The sequence below is a fragment of the Ranitomeya imitator genome, chromosome 10 (assembly GCF_032444005.1).
Source record: "Ranitomeya imitator isolate aRanImi1 chromosome 10, aRanImi1.pri, whole genome shotgun sequence".
In the NCBI taxonomy this organism is placed as follows: Eukaryota; Metazoa; Chordata; class Amphibia; order Anura; family Dendrobatidae; genus Ranitomeya; species Ranitomeya imitator.
In genome coordinates, this window is record NC_091291.1 from 112397755 (window position 1) to 112417178 (window position 19424).

A 19424-nucleotide genomic window follows, 5' to 3' on the forward strand; every position below is an offset into this window, starting at 1 on the left:
AGTACGCTCTGATTTGTTATATTTTTGTTCTTATTCTAATTATTTTATTCTATAAAGTGAAAACCTGAATTTGATTTTATGAGAGTGCAGAATAAAATATTAATATTGCAAATGAGTATTAATAATTTATTACAAGGGATTCTAATATATAATACATGGAGAAAGAAGGCCGTTTGGGGGGTGGATGTGGCGGAAGAAAGGTCCATTCATATGAGATATTAATCAGAGTATGAACCATATTTCCCTGATTACCGACCCAACTAAACAATCCGGCAATCACCTAATGAAAGTCCTCGTTCATTGGGCGCTACGAGCTTAAAAATAAATATATATATTTATTAAATAGGCAGCACCAATGTTAACAGTGGATGTGCTGCTGATGACAGGTACTTTCCCGTTTTTGTGATCAGTCAATGACCGTTGTATATGGCCGAACTGTAGGTAGTTATGGGACTGGATCTGTGTAAACGAGATATTCAAAGTGCAAACATAGATGAGTGATTTCCCACAAGGAAAAGAAAAACAAAAAAATGCAGCACATCTGTTTATATGGCATGCAGCGATGCAGACAGATCAGTGAAGATGCGGATATGACTGACGACCTTCATCTGATCGCAGCCTTTAGATAAAATGTATGTGTAAAGGTTGTACTTTAGGTTCTGAGACTCTAAACTTTGTTATAGGTCATTACTATAAGAACAGAGTGCAATCTATTGTTCTCATTTATCTGCCCTTTTATATTTGCAAGAAGCTGATTGTAATGAGCTTCAACTGGATATCAGCAGAAAGGTGAGAAATGTCTGCATCCACCATGACCACAAGCAGGGCCGGCGTCAGCACCCGGCGTACCCGGGCAAGTGCCGGGGCCCTGGCGAGACAGGGGGGCCCATTTAGGGCCAGCGTTAGGGGCAGGCAGCTGCCTAGGGCCTCCGCTCCCCCAGGGGTCCTCAGCTAGTGGCATATCACGCAGCCGCTATGGGGCCCCTGTGAGGCTGGGGGGCCCACCTGTTTCCAGCGCCAACTCCCCCGCCGCATTGAACTATACCGACATCTGCCGGTAAAGTTTAAAGCAGATAATGGAGGAGAGAGCATCACCTGACGCTCCATCTCCCATCATTCCCCACTCTGCCTCTGACACTGCCGCTGCAGGTGCGCGATGATGTCATCGCGCACTCACTGTGTGTCAGGCAGTGAGCGGCAGCCACCGAGACCTTAGCAGCACAGGGAGGTGAGGAGTGTTTTTTTTGTAACTATAACAGTGAGTACTGGATTATGGGGCCATTCTTGGGGAGGGGGGCTGTGCTGTATACTACATGGGCCGTGTTATATACTATGTGGGCTGTGCTACCGTATATACTATATGGGCTGTTATATGCTACGTGGGCTGTGCTGTATACTACATGGCTGTTCTATATACTACATGGGCTGTGTTATATACACTATGTGGCTGTGCTATATACTATATGGGCTGTTATATGCTATGTGGGCTGTGCTATATACTACATGGCTGTTCTATATACTACATGGGCCGTGTTATAGACTATGTGTCTGTGCTATATACTATATGGGCTGTTATATGCTATATGGGCTGTGATACATACTACATGGGTGTTCTATATACTACATGGACCGTGTTATATACTATGTGGCTGTGCTATATACTATATGGGCTGTTATATGCTACGTGGGCTGTGCTATATACTACATGGCTGTTCTATACTGTATACTACATGGGCCATGCTATATACTACGTGGGCCGTGATATATACTATGTGGGCTGTTATATGCTACGTGGGCTGTGCTATATACTACATTACTGTTCTATATACTACCTGGGCCATGTTATATAATATGTGGCTGTGCTATATACTATATGGGCTGTTATATGCTACGTGTGCTGTGCTATATACTACGTGGCTTTGTTATATGCTACGTGGGCTGTTATATACTACATGGCTGTGTTATATGCTACGTGGCTGTGTTATATACTACGTGGGCTGTGTTATATACTACATGGCTGTGTTATATGCGATCATGAATCGTGGTATGTGTTAAAGGGGGGGGGGGCCCACTGAGACTCTTTAGCCGGGGGCCCTCAAAAACCTGGAGCCGGCCCTGACCACAAGTAATATATCAAAGGTATCACAAATTAGTTGTTTAGTATGGAAGAAAACTGTGGGTTGCCAGGTACTTTTACACTTTTCAAGAAAATGGAAATTTTAATGTTGAAGTTCGAAAGTGTAAGTGAAAGCGAAAGAACATAAGAAATAGATAAAAATGAACCCGGCCTGGGACTTTCCAAGTAAAGAAATTGGATATTTCCTGAACTGGGACTAATTTACATTACATAGTGTCACGATCCCGTCACTCGCTGAGACATAGTGACAGCGCAGCCGCCCTATGGATAGCAGGGGCGTGTTGGGCTGTCAGTGTAGTGTTTGGTTTTCCTCCAGGTGTTCTGCTTTCCAGAAAATTGTTAGACTATTTAACTGGCTGGCAATGTTAGGTCATTGATAAATTGTAGCTTTGATCTTGAGATGTGTGTTTGCTCGGTGTTGCTAGTTTGGCATTCTGATCTTTGCTGCTCAACCTTGGATTTGCCTTTACCGTCTATTTGCCTAGCCCTTTTGTCGGGATCCACTACAGCCTTGGAATTTTGACCTTGCACTCTTTCCTCTTGGATTATGACCTTAAACCTCTTGACTACCCAGCCTGACAGCTCGTCCTTGAGTAGTGACTAGCGTCACACATAGGCCTCACACTTATACCCCACGCTGTGTTTACCGTCTATTTGCCTAGCCCTTTTGTCGGGATCCACTACAGCCTTGGAATTTTGACCTTGCACTCTTTCCTCTTGGATTATGACCTTAAACCTCTTGACTACCCAGCCTGACAGCTCGTCCTTGAGTAGTGACTAGCGTCACACATAGGCCTCACACTTATACCCCACGCTGTGTTTACCGTCTATTTGCCTAGCCCTTTTGTCGGGATCCACTACAGCCTTGGAATTTTGACCTTGCACTCTTTCCTCTTGGATTATGACCTTCAACCTCTTGACTACCTGGCCTGACAGCTTGTCCATGAGTAGTGACTAGCGTCACACATAGGCCTCACACTTATACCCCACGCTGTGCAGTGATGAGATGTGAAGCACAAGGATCGCTGCTGGATCCTAGCACCGTCATTCCTGGGTTCTGCTCACATCTGCATTTTTCGTTTCCATGCTCCTCTTTGTTGTGAGAATGCAACATCAGAACATGGCGACTGCCAGATCCATCTCGTCACGGACATCTGATGGACCATATTAACTTCATTGGGTCGATTTTGTTTTCATTATACGGTCTGCCATTTTATCAAACAAAAAAGCAAAGCATGTGGTATTATTTTTTGCAGTGTGTGCGACTATGACTCCTCCAACACTGATGCCCCCATCTCCTTGTGTGCGGGTTCCCTGCCCTATAGCCAGACAGTCACACATAGTAATGTCCTTACCAGGCTTCTTTACATAATGACCGGGCTGACATTCTGTATAGACTTGACACATGTCGCATTCTTGGCTCTTACAAAAGTGACCGGCTGAGCATTCGCAAACCGTGTTAGAAGTTTCTGTGCACTTCTGCTTTACTACGAGATTGGCCCCTGAAAAAGAAAACAACAGGACGATCAGGACGAAGACGTATATAACTCACAATTACAGCTCATAATACCAGGATAGGTAATAACTAGCTGATCGCATGGGGGTCCCACCGCCGAGACCCCCACTGATTCTGAGGACGGAGCTCTCAAGTGACCCATTTTAAAAAGAGCAATGGCAGCGCCGCTCCAAGCTTTTATGTCTGGCACGCTACGGCTGGACTTCGGGGCACCATCACAGTGGTAACGAACTTTTCTATAATTCCAGATACTTTTATTGCACTCACCACTGTCACATTCTTTACATCGGAAGCACTCCGTGAGGCCGTTCGGGTGATCCATATACGTGGTGTCCGCACAGATTACACAGACGCTGCTGCTCAACTCTTTAGTACAATGAGATTTCACAAAGGATCCTGCAAGAAAAAAAGAACCACAAAGTAACAACCTGCAAACACTACAGGACAATTTATATGCAAAGCAATCTGGAGAAAGCAATGGGTAACTGTGAACGTAATGAGTTACAATGTTGCACAAGTGCAGTTTGTTTAAGGGTACGTTCCCACGATTACTAGCGTTTTGGAAGAATCGCATTTTTGCTGCATCTAAAACGTTGCGTTTTACAGTACAAGCAAAGTGGATGGGATTAATAGAAATCTCATGCGCCCACTGTGCTTTTTTACGGTGCGTGTTTCCAAGACGCAGCATATCAATTTCTCTTGCTGTAAGTCTTCTGTGCAGATCCCTGACATCACCGCTCATCAGTCACCAGGTCTCGCGTGAGCTGGAGAGGCTGCCGAGGGCCTATGGAGCCTCGTACTGAGTATCTATGGCCTTTCATCTAGGTAATCAAAGAACATAGCGGGACCGATGGACTACATCAGAGCTGGGAACTTTGATTTCTTAATAAATTGGTGAACAAGGGTCTGTCTCGTTTATATTTCATTATTTCTCTCTTTTTATGTCTTTCAGGTTTCCATTTGTGGTCTACATCAGAAACCTTAGATTACTGCGGATCCGCATGGATTTAAAAAAAACAAAATTGGTGACCCAGAGAAAAAGTCGGAGTGTTTTCTTTTTTAAATAAACTACAGTATTTGTGTTTTTTTTTATCTTTGCACTTACCGGGTTAATAATAGGGGTGTCTGATAGACACCTCTCCATTACCAACACCAGGGATTGATGCCAGCGGACATTACACAGCTGATATAAACCCCAGAAACCATTAATCCGATTGCCACCGCACCAGAACAATCGGAAGGAGCCGGGCAAAGCGCCAGAATTGGTGCATCGAATGTGATGCGCCACTTCTGGATTGAATGCGGGATGGTATTTTTAGGCTGGAAGGGACTCAATAATCAGGGACCTTTCCAGCTGTTACTGCCATGTCCGCCCGCGCTCCGGTCTCCCGACGGGCTGGTGGGATTGGGGCGCACTGCGCTGCCACTGTGCTCCTGACCTTGCGGCCTCCCTGGGGCTCTCGATGTTCGCGCATGCGCAGTACGTGCTCTTAGGTCTCGGCCACGCGCTTGCCGGGTACTTTTGGCTTCAGTCTGTGTCCTGACCCGGAAGAGATCTTACCGGCGTCCAGTGTCCAGTATATCAGGCGGCTTCGGCCGTGCCTCGGTGGCTGAATATTATTTCCTGCACTTGCCCTGTGCAGCCTTTCCTTCAGGTCCCACTGCGTGCTCTGCTCTGTCCCTGTGTACCTCCCCCGGCGTGCTCTGCTCTGTCCCTGTGCGCTCCCCAGGGCATGCTCAGCTCTGTCATTGTACGTTTCCTGTGCATGCCCTGTTTAGTCCCGGTGTCCGTGCCTTCCCGTGTGCAGTCTGTCCCATTCAGGATCCCGTATCCTCTGTGTGAACTCTGCCTTGTCCTCGGTTCCGTGCCCCTCGGTGGATGCGCTGTCCAGTCCTGTTCCTGGTGAGTACCCTGGTTCTTCCAGTTTCCTTGGAGCCGTCCCTCTGGCACTAGCTATTGCGGTATACCCTTCTCCCAGGCCTGCCCCTAACGGTCCCTGTATAGGGTCGGTTCCACCTGGTTAGGTTGCTCGTGATCGGTGGGCACAGCAAAACAGTGGGTCCACTCCAGGATTCGTAACACCAGCCTGATATCAGCCCGCAGCTGTCTGCTTTACCACGGCTGGTTAACGTTGTTTTAAAGTATTTATTAGGTTGAGCAAAACTAAACACCCTTTGGTGTCACATGAAAAGCATTAAAGGTTGTAAGTTTATAATATGTAGGGGTTTGGGAAATTAGATATCTGCAGGATATCTATTTCATCTAATATATTTCTATAATCCATTTAGCCATTTCTTTTTTTTTTCGTGTCTATATATGTGATTAAGTGTTGTACTCTTTGCTTTGGGCAACTTATTGCTTACTCTGCTGCCTGTATTTCAACCAACTTTATTGAGACAAAAGCGCATGCGTCATACACGCAAGGAAGAAACGCAAGTAAACTAAGGTGCGGAATGGTTGCAAAAATTCTGCAGCATCAAAAACTCAAGAAACATTGATTATAGGAAATGTATCCTTATAGTCCAGAGTTGCATTATTATACAGCTGGCTGGTACTGGAAATAGTCAATAAGTTTAACGCTAGATAAGTCACACAATCCCCTCCTGCAGTGCCAGGAAGTTTCTTTTCCACAAGGAAGAGATAGTTCCAACAAAGAAATAAACAAGGTAAACAAATTCATAACGCAAATACTCAAATTCAGGCTATTAAGGGGCAGATAATAAATCCTTAGTAACGAATATTGGGTGAAAAGACAACGCTCCATAGGCTCTTAAAGGAATGACACCTCTAATTTCGCACAGAACGATGTCCGGTCAAGAATCTATTAAGCCAAAAACCAGCTGTAGCAAACAATAGCTGGTGCTGACACGGGACACAACATTTTCGGGAGGACGCACTTCCCTTCTTCATGCGTGTGACTCATGAATCAGCAAGACTGCGATATAGGCACCAGTATCCATGGATACAATGTTATCCAAAGTTTAAAGACAAATTAATAGTTTTAAATATCATTAAAATTCCAGCAGGAATAGAGAGATCATAGGAATATATTAAAAATTACATACAATAATCGCAAATGGCAATTTTGCACTGAAAGAGCAGTTATATTATGGATTCTTTACTGAGAGCAGTGAGTATGGATTCTTTGCTGTAAGAGCAGTGATATTACAGATTATTTTCTGTTAGGCTAGGTTCACATTGCGTCAAGTACATGGCGTCAAACGGATGCGTTAAACGCATGTACAGAAACGGAGCAAAAATATGTGAAATTCGTCGTCACGGTAACGCTAGCGTTAACGCATGTGATCGCGTTTTTTCATTTTGATGTCCGTTTACGAAGTATCCGTTTGTCTGCGTTTGTCACTGTCAATAAAGTTGTTCTTTTTTTTTTTTTTTTTCCCTTTTGTCATTGTCGGGTGTGGGCACAGACTCATTCTCCATTTTGAAAGCATTGAGTGAACTTCTGCTAGCAAGATGTTTGTGTCTGAGCTCGTCAGATTTCGCTTGATGCGGTTGCGACTTCGGCAGAGAAAGCGTAGTTCGCAAAGGAGATATTGGATCCACGAAGTGAATTTCTTGCGGAGTACATATGGTGCCTTTCACACCCTGTATGTGCAGCTTCGGGATCATCCCTTCAAATTCCAACGCTATCTACGGATGTCCATTGAGACCTTTGATGTTCTGCTCTCACATGTGAAGGATGAGATACATCATCATCGCAGCACTTTTCGTGAAAGCATCAGTGCGGAGCAACGTTTAGTAGTGACTGTGAGGTAATTATACATTTTTTTTATCATTCTATTGACAAAGACTAGATCTCGGTATCGTGTGGCCTAATGTTCATTTTGCAATTGTATATTATATTGTAAACTAGCCTTTAGATGATCATTAAAATCCTAATTTTTTTTTTTTGTTTTTGAATGTCAACAGATATCTGGCTACCGGAGAAACTTTTGCGTCACTGCATTACCAGTTTCGACTTGGGAAGTCAACAATTTGTCAACTGGTTCGGGAAACTTGTGATGCCATTTGGAACAACTTGCAACCACTTGTGCTACCAACACCAACATCAGAAATGTGGCTAGCAATTTCCCAACAGTTCGAGGATGTGGCTAATTTCCCCAATTGTATTGGTGCCGTGGACGGAAAGCACATTCGGATTCAGAAACCTGCGCATAGTGGTTCCCTCTACTATAACTATAAGAAATACTTTTCTATAGTATTGATGGCGATTGCGGATGCCAGGTACCGTTTTGTTGCTGTGGATATTGGAGCTTATGGCCGGACTAACGATTCCAGAGTATTCAGAGACTCCAACATGGGCCAATGTTTGTACAACCAAAGTTTAAACATACCGTCATCACGACCTCTTCCGGGGACCGAAGGCCCAAGTTTGCCCTATGTTTTAGTTGGTGATGAGGCCTTCCAACTAGGACAAAATCTCCTCAAGCCCTACTCAAGCCGTAGTTTAGACTCCAGCAGGCGCATTTTTAATTATCGCTTGAGCCGGGCTAGACGTTATGTGGAGTGTGCCTTTGGGATTTTGACATTAAAATGGCGGATTTTACTAACCTGCATGCAACTGCAACCAGACAATGTGGACCGTGTTGTGAAGGCATGCATCTGTCTGCACGATTTTGTGGCGAGACATGAACCCCAGTTGGTAGACCCCAATGATTGTGAGTCGAACCTCAGTAGCATTGAATCGACTACAGTTCGTTCTGCATCACAAATAATGAGGATTCGTGATCAATTTGCACACTACTTCACACATGAAGGCCAGGTTCCATGGCAAGACAGACACGTGTGAAAATAATTTAAAGTCTTCCTGATGTCGTGTAAAAAGTTACGTAGTGTAAAAAGTTATGTTGTTTAACCTGATGTCGTGTAAAAAGTTACGTAGTGTAAAAAGTTATGTTGTTTAACCTGATGTCGTGTAAAAAGTTACGTAGTGTAAAAAGTTATGTTGTTTAACCTGATGTCGTGTAAAAAGTTACGTAGTGTAAAAAGTTATGTTGTTTAACCTGATGTCGTGTAAAAAGTTACCTTATGTCGTGTAAAAAGTTAAAGTTAAAGTCATACAAGAATCTGAAATTTGAAACAGTTTACTAAATGTTTTTGTATTTTCCCAACAAACTGTTGGTACACAGGTGTAACATATGATATCCCATAGGGATGAAAAAAAAAAGGAAAATAGAAATTAACAACAAAACCCCCCCCAAAAAAAAAATTCCAACACGGTAATTGCACCTGGCTGTGGACAGTGAACTGTACTAAAGACTTTGGTACTGCACGGGAGTATTGTCTGCCCAACTATATGATGGACTACTACATTGTCTTTGAGGTTCCACGCTCGTTTCACCCCGGCCTCTATATTGAGGGTTGTAGGGCGGCATGTCCAGTCTTCTTCTTCCCGATGGAGCGGGTTCCTCGGTGCCCACAAATTCCTCTACAAGCTCGTTAAGTCTTTGTCGAAACATAAGGTTTCTATGTGCCGGGATATTTTGTACTACAGGCACATAGGATAATAAAAGTAGCTTCCACTCATTAGCAGAGTAGACAGACTCGCGTGCTTGCAGCTCGGTAATTTCTCGTCTCAGGTCTTTGAGCTCACTGCGACACATGTCCTCTACCCGTTGGAGTCCATCCACGATAATTGCATCTGCTTCATCTTTTTGAGATGCTCGCTTGCGTCCACGCTGTGATTGCAACCGGGCACTCACACCTGCAGCAACAGTGTTTCTATCCGCAGATCGTGGCTCGCTGATGCCAGACACATCTTCAGGTTGCGTTGGTTCCACTGAAGAAGGCTCAAGTTCCTCTGCTGGTCTAGGAGCAGCGGTACTGCATATCGTGCTGTAACCCAAAAACAAAAATTACTTATTTTCCTTTAAACAATTTAGTCTCGCACACAGACCTTCTTGTACTTACGAGCGCTGAGACACTGTTTTCTGAAGAAAGAGCAGTTGGTCATAATGCACATACGGTGTCACCCGTTTGCCACTTGATCCGCTTGGTGCATTCTGACTGTTCCGGTAGTCACGGACAAAGCGATCGCGGATGGACTTCCAACGGGTATGGACAGCATCGGCTTTAAATTTAAAAAAAAAAAATATATATATAAAAATAGTAGATTGTGTTAAGATATAGGAAAAATTGTTCATAGTTTGCTACGATAGTTGATATATAAATAGTAGATAGATAGTTGTTAGATAAGAAATAGTGTAGAAATAGTGTATAGATAGATAGATATATAGTGTACAGATAGTTGATAATTGAGAGATAGATAGCAGACAACAAGTGGATAGGTTGATAGGATAGAAAATTTTTTTTTTTTTAAACATTTTCCGATGTTACGTCACCAATATTTACCAATTTTTTTCTTTGAGGTTGTCGACTTCTCCATGTATCGGGGATCAAAGTGACAGATTATTTGATCCCACAACTTCCGGTTCTTCACGATGTCATGGTGGGAGCTGTCGCTCTGGTCCCATATGGAGGGGTTGGCTTCCACAAGGTTAATAAGTGTCTCATTGTGGATAGTCAATGGCTCTTCGTCAACGACAATCCTTTTTTTTTTTGTCGCTGACTTGGACTATGTAAACACAAAACGTTATGTTGATAGTGTCAATTTCACTGGATGGCCATATTCATATATACAGAGATAGATAGATACATAGATATAGCAATATATAGATATATAGATAGATAGATAGATGTAGATAGATAGATAGATATATAGATAGATAGATACATAGATAGATAGATAGATATAGATTGATAGATAGATATTGATAGATAGATATATAGATAGATAGATACATAGATATAGATAGATAGATAGATAGATACAAAGATATTGATAGATAGATATATAGATAGATACATAGATATAGATAGATAGATATAGATAGATAGATACATAGATATTGATAGATAGATACATAGATATAGATAGACAAATAGATGGAGCGATAGATAGTTGATAGATAGTTTATAGGTATAGTAGATAGAAAGTGAATAGATAGATTGTTGGTAAATATTGGATAGAATATTTCTATTTTATATTTACCACTGGCAGTTGTGGCGACGACAGACGTCTAGGGACCTTTTTTCTTTTTTGTCCTCCTTGTGCCACAACCTATTGTGTATGTAAAATGTAAAAAAAAATATTTTAACATTAAATAATGTTAACATTCATTGGATCAATAAATTTATGCCTGAAAAATTCAACATGTGTGCTATGTACCTTTGTTGTTTTGGCGTGTTTTTTGGGGGGAGGTCTAACAGCCTCGGGCTCAGAAGACTCCTATTCACAATAAAACAATAAACAGGATTGTTATGCCTAGCTCAATACAATGGAGTTTCACACAACATGGTTTTTTAAAGTGCAAGCCTACCGACTCAGAAGAAAAAATCGCAGACACGCTGCTGCTGCTGCTGCTGACATCTGTATCCGACATCTGTGTGCAACAAAACAATACATTTTTAGTACACACACATCCGACGGACATTACAGACTCCCATGATGTATACAGAGATATATAATATATAGAAATGTACTTACAATTTAGCTACGGCAAAACACTCTGTCACGTGCAGGAGACTTTGTGTGAGTGGGATATTTTAATGGCCGAAGTCACATTTCCTGTCACATGACCACATGTGACCACCCTCAAACGCTATTAAAACGTGTGGTCCTATTTGGAAATTTTTCATGATTTGCGTCTGACTGCGTTTGCCATAGCCTTCTATGGCAGAATGAACGCTTCCGTTAGTAGTGCGTTAGCTTGGCCGGACCCGAAAACGCTGCAAGCCGCGTTGAAGGTCCGTCAGAAAAAAAACGTTATGTGACAAACGCATACCAATTTAGGGATGCGTCACGATGCGTCAGACAATGCAAGTCTATGGGCGCGTTAGTATGTGCGTTACATTGCGTTTTTACTACTTAAAAACGAGTCCGTTAGACGGACACACCTAGCGCAATGTGAACCCAGCCTAAGAGCAGGGAGATTACAGATTCTTTGCTGTAAGAGCATTTATATTATAAATTCTTTACTGTAAGAGCAGTGAGATTAAGGATTCTTTACTGTAAGCAGTGAGATTAAGGATTTACTGTAAAAGCAGTGAGATTAAGGATTCTTTGCTGTAAGAGAAGTGAGATTACGGATTCTTTACTATGAGAGCAGTGAGACAATCGATTCTTTGCTGTAAGAGCAGTGAGATTACAGATTCTTTGCTGTAAGAGCAGTTATATTATGGATTCTTTACTGTAAGAGAAGTGAGATTACAGATTCTTTACTGTAAAAGCAATGAGATTAAGGATTCTTTACTGTAAGAGCAGTGAGATTATGGATTCTTTGCTGCAAGAACAGCGAGATTACAGATTTTTTACTGTAAGCTGTGAGATTATTGAATCTTTGCTGCAAGAACAGTGATACTATGGATTCTTTATTGTAAGAGCTGTGAGATTATTGATTTTTTACTGTAAGAGCAGTGGGATTACAGAACTCTCTGCCACATAATGCTGTAATGGTTGATTCCCAAAAATAAAATAATGATGTTCTAGGAAGACCTGGATGCCTGTCTTGATAAATATAATACAGGTCTTGGGCACTATATTCTGTGACGGGATGTTGATCCAGGGAACTAGTCTGATTGCCATATGTGGAGATGGGAAGGAATTTTCCCCTAATATTAGGCAATTAGCGTCGGGTCTCGGGAGAATTTTCCCTTCCTCTGTTTCAACACGTTCGATTATCAAGTTAAACTTCATGGACTTGGTGTCTAGCTTGAATCTTAAAAACTATGAAACTTTATTTTCGGCTGCGGTTTGAGGCTGAACTATCCACTAAACGTCACTTTGTTACAAATTTTTTCTTACTGGCTGTCATATCTCAAATTATATCAATTTCCTCCAATGAAGTTCCATGACATTACATAGTTACATAGGTTGAAAAAAAAAAGACCTTGGTCCATCAAGTTCAACCTTCCTCCACCAATTGTTTATTTTGTCACTAATTTAACTGTAACCCACAATGTTATGTGTATTGAGGAAATTATCCAGCTCTTTAACCCCTTCATGACTGGAGGTATATTCTGTTTTGCGTTTTCGTTTTTCGCTCCCCTTCTTCCCAGAGCCATAACTTTTTTGTTTTTCTGTCAATATGGCCATGTGAGGGCTTGTTTTTTGCTGGACGAGTTGTACTTTTGAAGGACACCATTGGTTTTAATATGATGTGTACTACAATCCGGCAGTGACAACCATAGAGGTCTCCAGGAAACCTCTGATTGTCATGCCAACCCATCGGTGACCCACAATCACGCGATGGGTGGATTTCCGGCACGATTGACAGAAGTGAATGTTAAATGCCGCTGTCAGCGTCATTTAAAGGGCGGATAACCGCACGGCCGATCGACTATGACGTACTATCCCGTCACTGGGAATTAAGTCCCATGGGATTAAGGGGTTAATCAACAACGAAAGAGGACTCTGTCCAACAAACGCTGTGAAACGTTAGTAGTCTGATTCCTTTAAGAGCCTACAATGCATTACCTTTTCACCCAAAATTCTTTACGAAGGAATTTTTTTTCTATATCAATTAACATAAAGTGTCTGATGTTAAATTTACAGCATTGGGATTTAGCGCTAAAGCTTGCAGTATTAAGAATGCAGCTCTGGAAAAGAAAACTGGCTATAAAATTCATAATGAATAAAATGCAATGCATTTACAAAACTAAATATCTTTTTATGCAGATTAAAAATAAAATATATATTTAATAAATAATAAATATTCAATCTGCACAAAGATCTACTGAACTTGACAGCTTAAATGTCCCATATCCTTAAAATTTACTCTGCATACACATTTTTTTCATGAGATTATATGAATATATAACCTAGATTAAAGTGGTGTCCTCCTTACCTTCCGGCAACCTGTAGCCTCTCTTCTCCTGCCTGAAAGAGGAGGTTATTGATCACATTCACTCACCACAAATATTCATTTGCAGCAACAGAATAAATAGAGGGCAGGAGGGAGATGCAGATGTAGTTTCACTTTCTCCATGTGTGACATTACATACTGCACAGAAAAACACCAGAGACGTAAAATGCAACCAATTCATTTTTAGAAGAGGTTGGGCGAAACGTGCGTCGGGGCAGAGGCACACGACTCAGAGATGCCTCTCTTAACTACAGTCCATACTGTCAGGTAAAAGCCTTTACATAATAGCACGATTGTACATACTAAATTAGATGAAACTGTACGCCCACAGAGAAGACTGAGAAACAGCCAGTCGGTCTGCAAGCCGAGATTTCACATACTGTGCTCAAAAAGGAACAAATGTCAATATCTCTGAAATGGATCAAAGCAGTGCAAAACTGAAAAAGAGGCAGAATCAGGAGAGCTCAGGGATTTTTACAAGGTATGTTTTCTCAGTTTTTGGAGCAGGTGACAGGTTCTCTTGAAGTGTAAAGTGATATGAAACTAAAACGCCTCTTTCCTCAGTCCAGGACGCACGCTGATGCCCATAAGCCCATGGGTACTACATGTAGACACAGGATGTGACAGATCCTGCATCCATAGATGCCTAAAGGTTAACGTTCACTGACTTGGTAAATTACACGACTGCCACCATCTATAGACACAAATCCAGACGGTGTTCTAGGAAGGAATCTATGGGCACAACCCATATAGAATGAGGCATTTCACCACTTTATATTCCATTACACATTGGTCTATGGCGTGTCCGAAATGTCAGCAGTTAATTGCCAAACCAGTTAAGGCTACACAACATAGAATATTAAGGCTATATTCACACTTTGCGGATTTTGCTGCGGATCCGCAGCGGATTTGACCACTGCGGATCTGCAGCAGTTTCCCATGAGTTTACATTCCAATGTGAACCTATGGGAAACAAAAAACGCTGTGCACATGCTGCGGAAAAAACCGCGCGGAAACGCTGCGGATTACATTCCGCAGCATGTCACTTCTTTTCTGCGGATTTTCACCTGCTCCAATAGAAAACTGCAGATGAAAATCCGCAGAAGAAAACGCAGTAAAAACCGCGATAAATCCGCAGTAAAAAACGCGATGGGTTTTCACTGCGGATTTTGGAATTCTGCAAAGTGTGAACATAGCCTTACAGTCACATTTTGTAAACTGAACATCACGTAAAAATACAGAACAGAAGAACCACCCACCTTTATCACACATGGGGCAGCAGACGTTATTGATCCTGTATTCCCTCGGAAGGCAAGCAGTAATAATATTCACCATGAATATCTGCCAAGATATAAAAACAAAAGAGAAAAGGTAAATTACTGAATTAGGAGACAGTAAACTATGACTATATTACCAGGAAGGGGCAGCATCTAGTACAGGAGACATCACAGCTGAGCTCCGCCATGAGGTCCGATCCGCTCATATATTACGCTGCCCCTTTCCTTCCTAAAATCGCACAGTCAACACTCAGGAAGGGTCCTGACCGCTGCCAACCTCATCCTGACTGTGAACTCCACTGTTTCTTCATAGTGTAGGACAGAGGTGTCAAACTGCATTCCTCGAGGGCCGCCAACAAGTCATGTTTTCAAGATTTCCTTGTATTGCACAGGTGATAATTTAATCACCTGCACAAAATGATTCCAGCACCTTGTGCAATACAAGGAAATCCTGAAAACATGACCTGTTTATGGCCCTCGAGGAATCCACTTTGACACCTCTGGTGTAGGATACATTTTAAGGGATATTCCGTCACAATCGCTTATGATCGGCCTTGGTCAAGGGAGCTCCACTTTAGCCCTGAGCTGACATAGGAAAAAGTTTCCCGTGATGGAACTTCATCAATGCCGCGAATGAGGGGTCTGGCGGACAGCAAATCCAGCCCCCCTTCATACAGACCACTAATTCCAACATAGGAAACTAGTTTCTCCTGTGCTAGGCTGTCAGTATATACAATTTATCATCTCTGAAAGGCCACAGAGGCTGAAAACCATTGACAAGATGCACCACTAACCAAACAACAACACAATAAAGACCCAGGAGATCTCCAAACATGTCAGGGACAAAGTTGTTGAAAAGTACAAGTCAGGGTTGGGTTATAAAAAAAAAAAAAATATCCCAATCTCTGATGATCCCCCAGAGCACCATCAAATCCATTATCATCAAATGGAAAGAACATGGTACCACCACAAACCTGCCAAGAGAATGCACCCACCAAAATCCTCGGTATGGGCAAGGAGGACATTAATCAGAGAGGCAGCACAGAGACCCTGAAGGAGCCTCAGAGTTCTCAGACTGGAGTATCTGTCCATATGACCACATTTAGCTGTACACTCCACAGAGGTGGTTTGTATGGAAAAGTGGGCAGAAAAAAAAGCCTTAACTTACACGCACAAATTGTAAGGCTTGTTTTGAATTTGCCAAAAGACATGTGGGAGAATCCACCAATATATGGAGGAAAGTGCTGTGGTCAAATGAGACCAAAATTGAACCTTTTGGCCACCAAAGTAAAAGCTATGTCTGGTGCCAAACCAACACAGCTTATCACCCCAAGAACACCATCCCCACAGTAAAACATGGTGGTGGCAGCATCATGCTGTGCAGACAAGGAAAATGATCTGAGTCAAGAGAAGATGGATGTTGTGAAATACAGGGATATTCTTGAACAATACCTGTTTCAGTCTGTTAGTTATTTGAGACGGGGACAGAGGTTCACCTTCCAAGACAATAACCCAAAGCATACTGCTAGAGCAACACTCAAGTGCATTAAGGGGAAATGCGTAAATGTTTTCGAGTGGCCTAGTCAAAGCCCAGACCTTAAAGGGAATCTGTCACCCCAAAATTCACCTATAAGCTGCGGCCATCGGCATCAGGGGCTTATCTCCAGCATTCTGTAATGCTGCAGATAAGCCCCCGATGTAACCTGCAAGATAAGAAAAACAAGTTATATTATTCTCACCCAGGGGCAGTCCCAGTGTAGAGCAAAGTACTGCAGTGCGCAGGCGCCGTGAAAGGCCAGAGAGGTCCAGCGCCTGCGCACTGTAGTACTTTGCTCTTCCCCCAACAGGTCAGACAAAGTACGCCTGCGCCGTAGCAAGAAGACAAGAGGACTTCATCGCATGAAGATGGGAGACGCCGGACCCGGACCGCGACGCCCATCGTACCCGGACCGCCTCTGGGTGAGTAGAATATAACCCGTTTTTCTTATCTTGCAGGTTACATCGGGGGCTTATCTCCAGCATTACAGAATGCTGGAGATAAGCCCCTGATGCCGATGGCCACAGCTTATAGGTGAATTTTGGGGTGACAGATTCCCTTTAATCAAATTGTGAATCTGTGGTCTGACTGGAAGATTGCTGTTCACCAGTGGAAACCATCTAAGGTGAAGGAGCTGGAGCAGATTTGCCTTGAGGAATGGGCAAAAATCCCAGTGGCAAGATGTAGAAAGCTCACAGAGACTTATCCAAAGTGACTTGCAGCTGTAATTGCCACAGAAGGAGGCTCTACAAAGTACTGACTTTAGAGGGTGAATAGTTATGCACACTGAAGTTATTTTGTCTTATTTGTTGTTTGCTTCACAATAAGAAAACCAAATGTTCACAGTTGTAGGCGCATGAAATGATGCAAACCCTCGAAAAAAAAACTGTGAAATTCCAGGTCATGATGTAGCAAAACACAAAAAATGCCAAGGAGGGTGAATACTTTCACAAGCCACCGTACTTGCGGTCACATAACCATCTACACTCAATGTCAACATTGAAGAATCCTGACAGTGTGCACACTGTACAGATTCAGAAGTCTGCAATCTCATAGAGTGACTGAAGACTCATAACAAGACCTGAAAAGCTCTTTTAAGGGTTTTTTCCCATCTTTATAGATGAATATTGTCAGACATTTGTTTTTATAAGCACTAATTAATGCAGTTAACCTTAAGATATTAACACTTTTCTTGTTTCTCGCCGTCCGGCAGCTGTGGCCGAACATGCTCAGTGCTTACAATCTCTCTTCTACTGCGCTTGTAAGCGCTGCTTTGAAGCTGTCCAGGATCAGGACAGAACTGACACTGCCTCTGTCTGGACCACGTTGATACCTGAAAATCTGTGCACTCCTGGTAATGTTGGCTATGGAGTAAAAAAAATTTAATATGGGAAAATGATGCTGCAGAACACACCTAGGGAACTGTAATTAGAAAACCAAGACAGAACTTGTCCAGCTTCATTAGCATATTCAGTGCTACAGAATTATATATATACACTAGATGGTGGCCCGATTCTAACGCATCAGGTATTCTAGAATATGCATGTCCACATAGTATATTGCCCAGCCACGTAGTATATTGCCCAGCCACATAGTATATTGCCCAGCCACATAGTATATTGCCCAGCCACATAGTATATTGCCCAGCCACGTAGTATATTGCCCAGCCACGTAGTATATTGCCCAGTCACATAGTATATTGTGCAGCCACGTAGTATATTGCCCAGCCACGTAGTATATTGCCCAGTGACGTAGTATATTGCCCAGCCACGTAGTATATTGCCCAGTGATGTATTGCCCAGCCACATAGTATATAGCACAGCCCACGTAGTACGGTATATTGCCCAGTCACGTAGTATATTGCCCAGCCACATAGTATATAGCAGAGCCACGTAGTATATTGCCCAGTCACATAGTATATTGCCCAGCACAGAGCCACGTAGTATAGACTTAAAAAAAAACAAAAAAAAAACATAGTCACCTATAGCCCGTTGAAGTCCTGCTATACTCCCCATCCGCCGCCTTTCTCTCTCCTCTCCACGCTCCCGGGATCGCTCCATTGCAAGCGGCAGCTTGCGGTCCCGGGTCAGGGCTGGTGTGAGCAGGACCTATGATGACGTCGCAGTCATATGACTGTGACGTCACGGCAGGTCCTTGTCGCACACCAGCCCTGGGACCGGAAGCTGCCGCTTGTAATGGAGCGGTCCCGGGAGCGTGGAGAGGAGAGAGAAAGGCGGCGGAGGGTGAGTATAGCAGGTTTTTTGTTTTTTTTATTATTTTGAACATGACATTTTTTTACTATTGATGCCGCATAGGCAGCATCAATAGTAAATAGTTGGGGACACACAGGGTTAATAGCAGCGGTAACGGAGTGAGTTACACCGCGGGCCATTAGCGCTTCCATTAACCCTGTGTGAGCGGTGAGCGGAGGGGATTACGGAGCGGGCGCCGGGCAGTGAGTGCAGGGGAGTAGGGGAGGGACTAATCGGACTGTGCCCGTCGCTGATTGGTCGCGGCAGCCATGACAGGCAGCTGCCGAGACGAATCAGCGAACGAATAACCGTGACAGAAGGACAGACAGACAGACGGAAGTACCCCTTAGACAATTATGTATATAGATGCTCATTTTAAGATCTCTCAAAACTATGAATTAACACATGTGGAATTATATACTTAAAAAAAAGTGTGAAACAACTGAAATTTTGTCTTATATTCTAGGTTCTTCAAAGTAGCCACCTTTTGCTTTGATGACTGCTTTGCACACTCTTGGCATTCTCTTGATGAGCCTCAAGAGGTAGTCACTGGGAATGGTTTTCACTTCACAGGTGTGCCCTGTTAGGTTTAATAAGTGGGATTTCTTGCCTTATAAATGGGGTTGGGACCATCCGTTGTGTTGTGCAGAAGTCTGGTGGATACACAGCTGATAGTCCTACTGAATAGACTGTTAGAATTTGTATTATGGCAAGAAAAAAGAAGCTAAGTAAAGAAAAACAAGTGGCCATCATTACTTTA

General features: G+C 42.9%; 1 protein-coding gene across 3 annotated transcripts in view; it reads right to left on the reverse strand.

Moving 5' to 3' along the window:
• The window catches only part of TNFRSF14 (TNF receptor superfamily member 14), a 245845-nt gene that overhangs the window by 180373 nt on the left and 46048 nt on the right, over nt 1–19424 (reverse strand). Inside the window, exons 2-4 of one of the 3 annotated variants that reach the window (XM_069740723.1) lie at nt 14858–14939; nt 3921–4049; nt 3493–3639 (exon numbers count right to left, since the gene is read on the reverse strand). In XM_069740723.1, coding sequence (XP_069596824.1) covers nt 3493–3639; nt 3921–4049; nt 14858–14939 — 358 coding nt within the window. Of the gene's footprint in view, nt 1–3492; nt 3640–3920; nt 4050–14857; nt 14978–19424 lie in introns of all 3 variants that reach the window. The other 2 variants (XM_069740722.1, XM_069740724.1) reach the window with 2 other exon arrangements.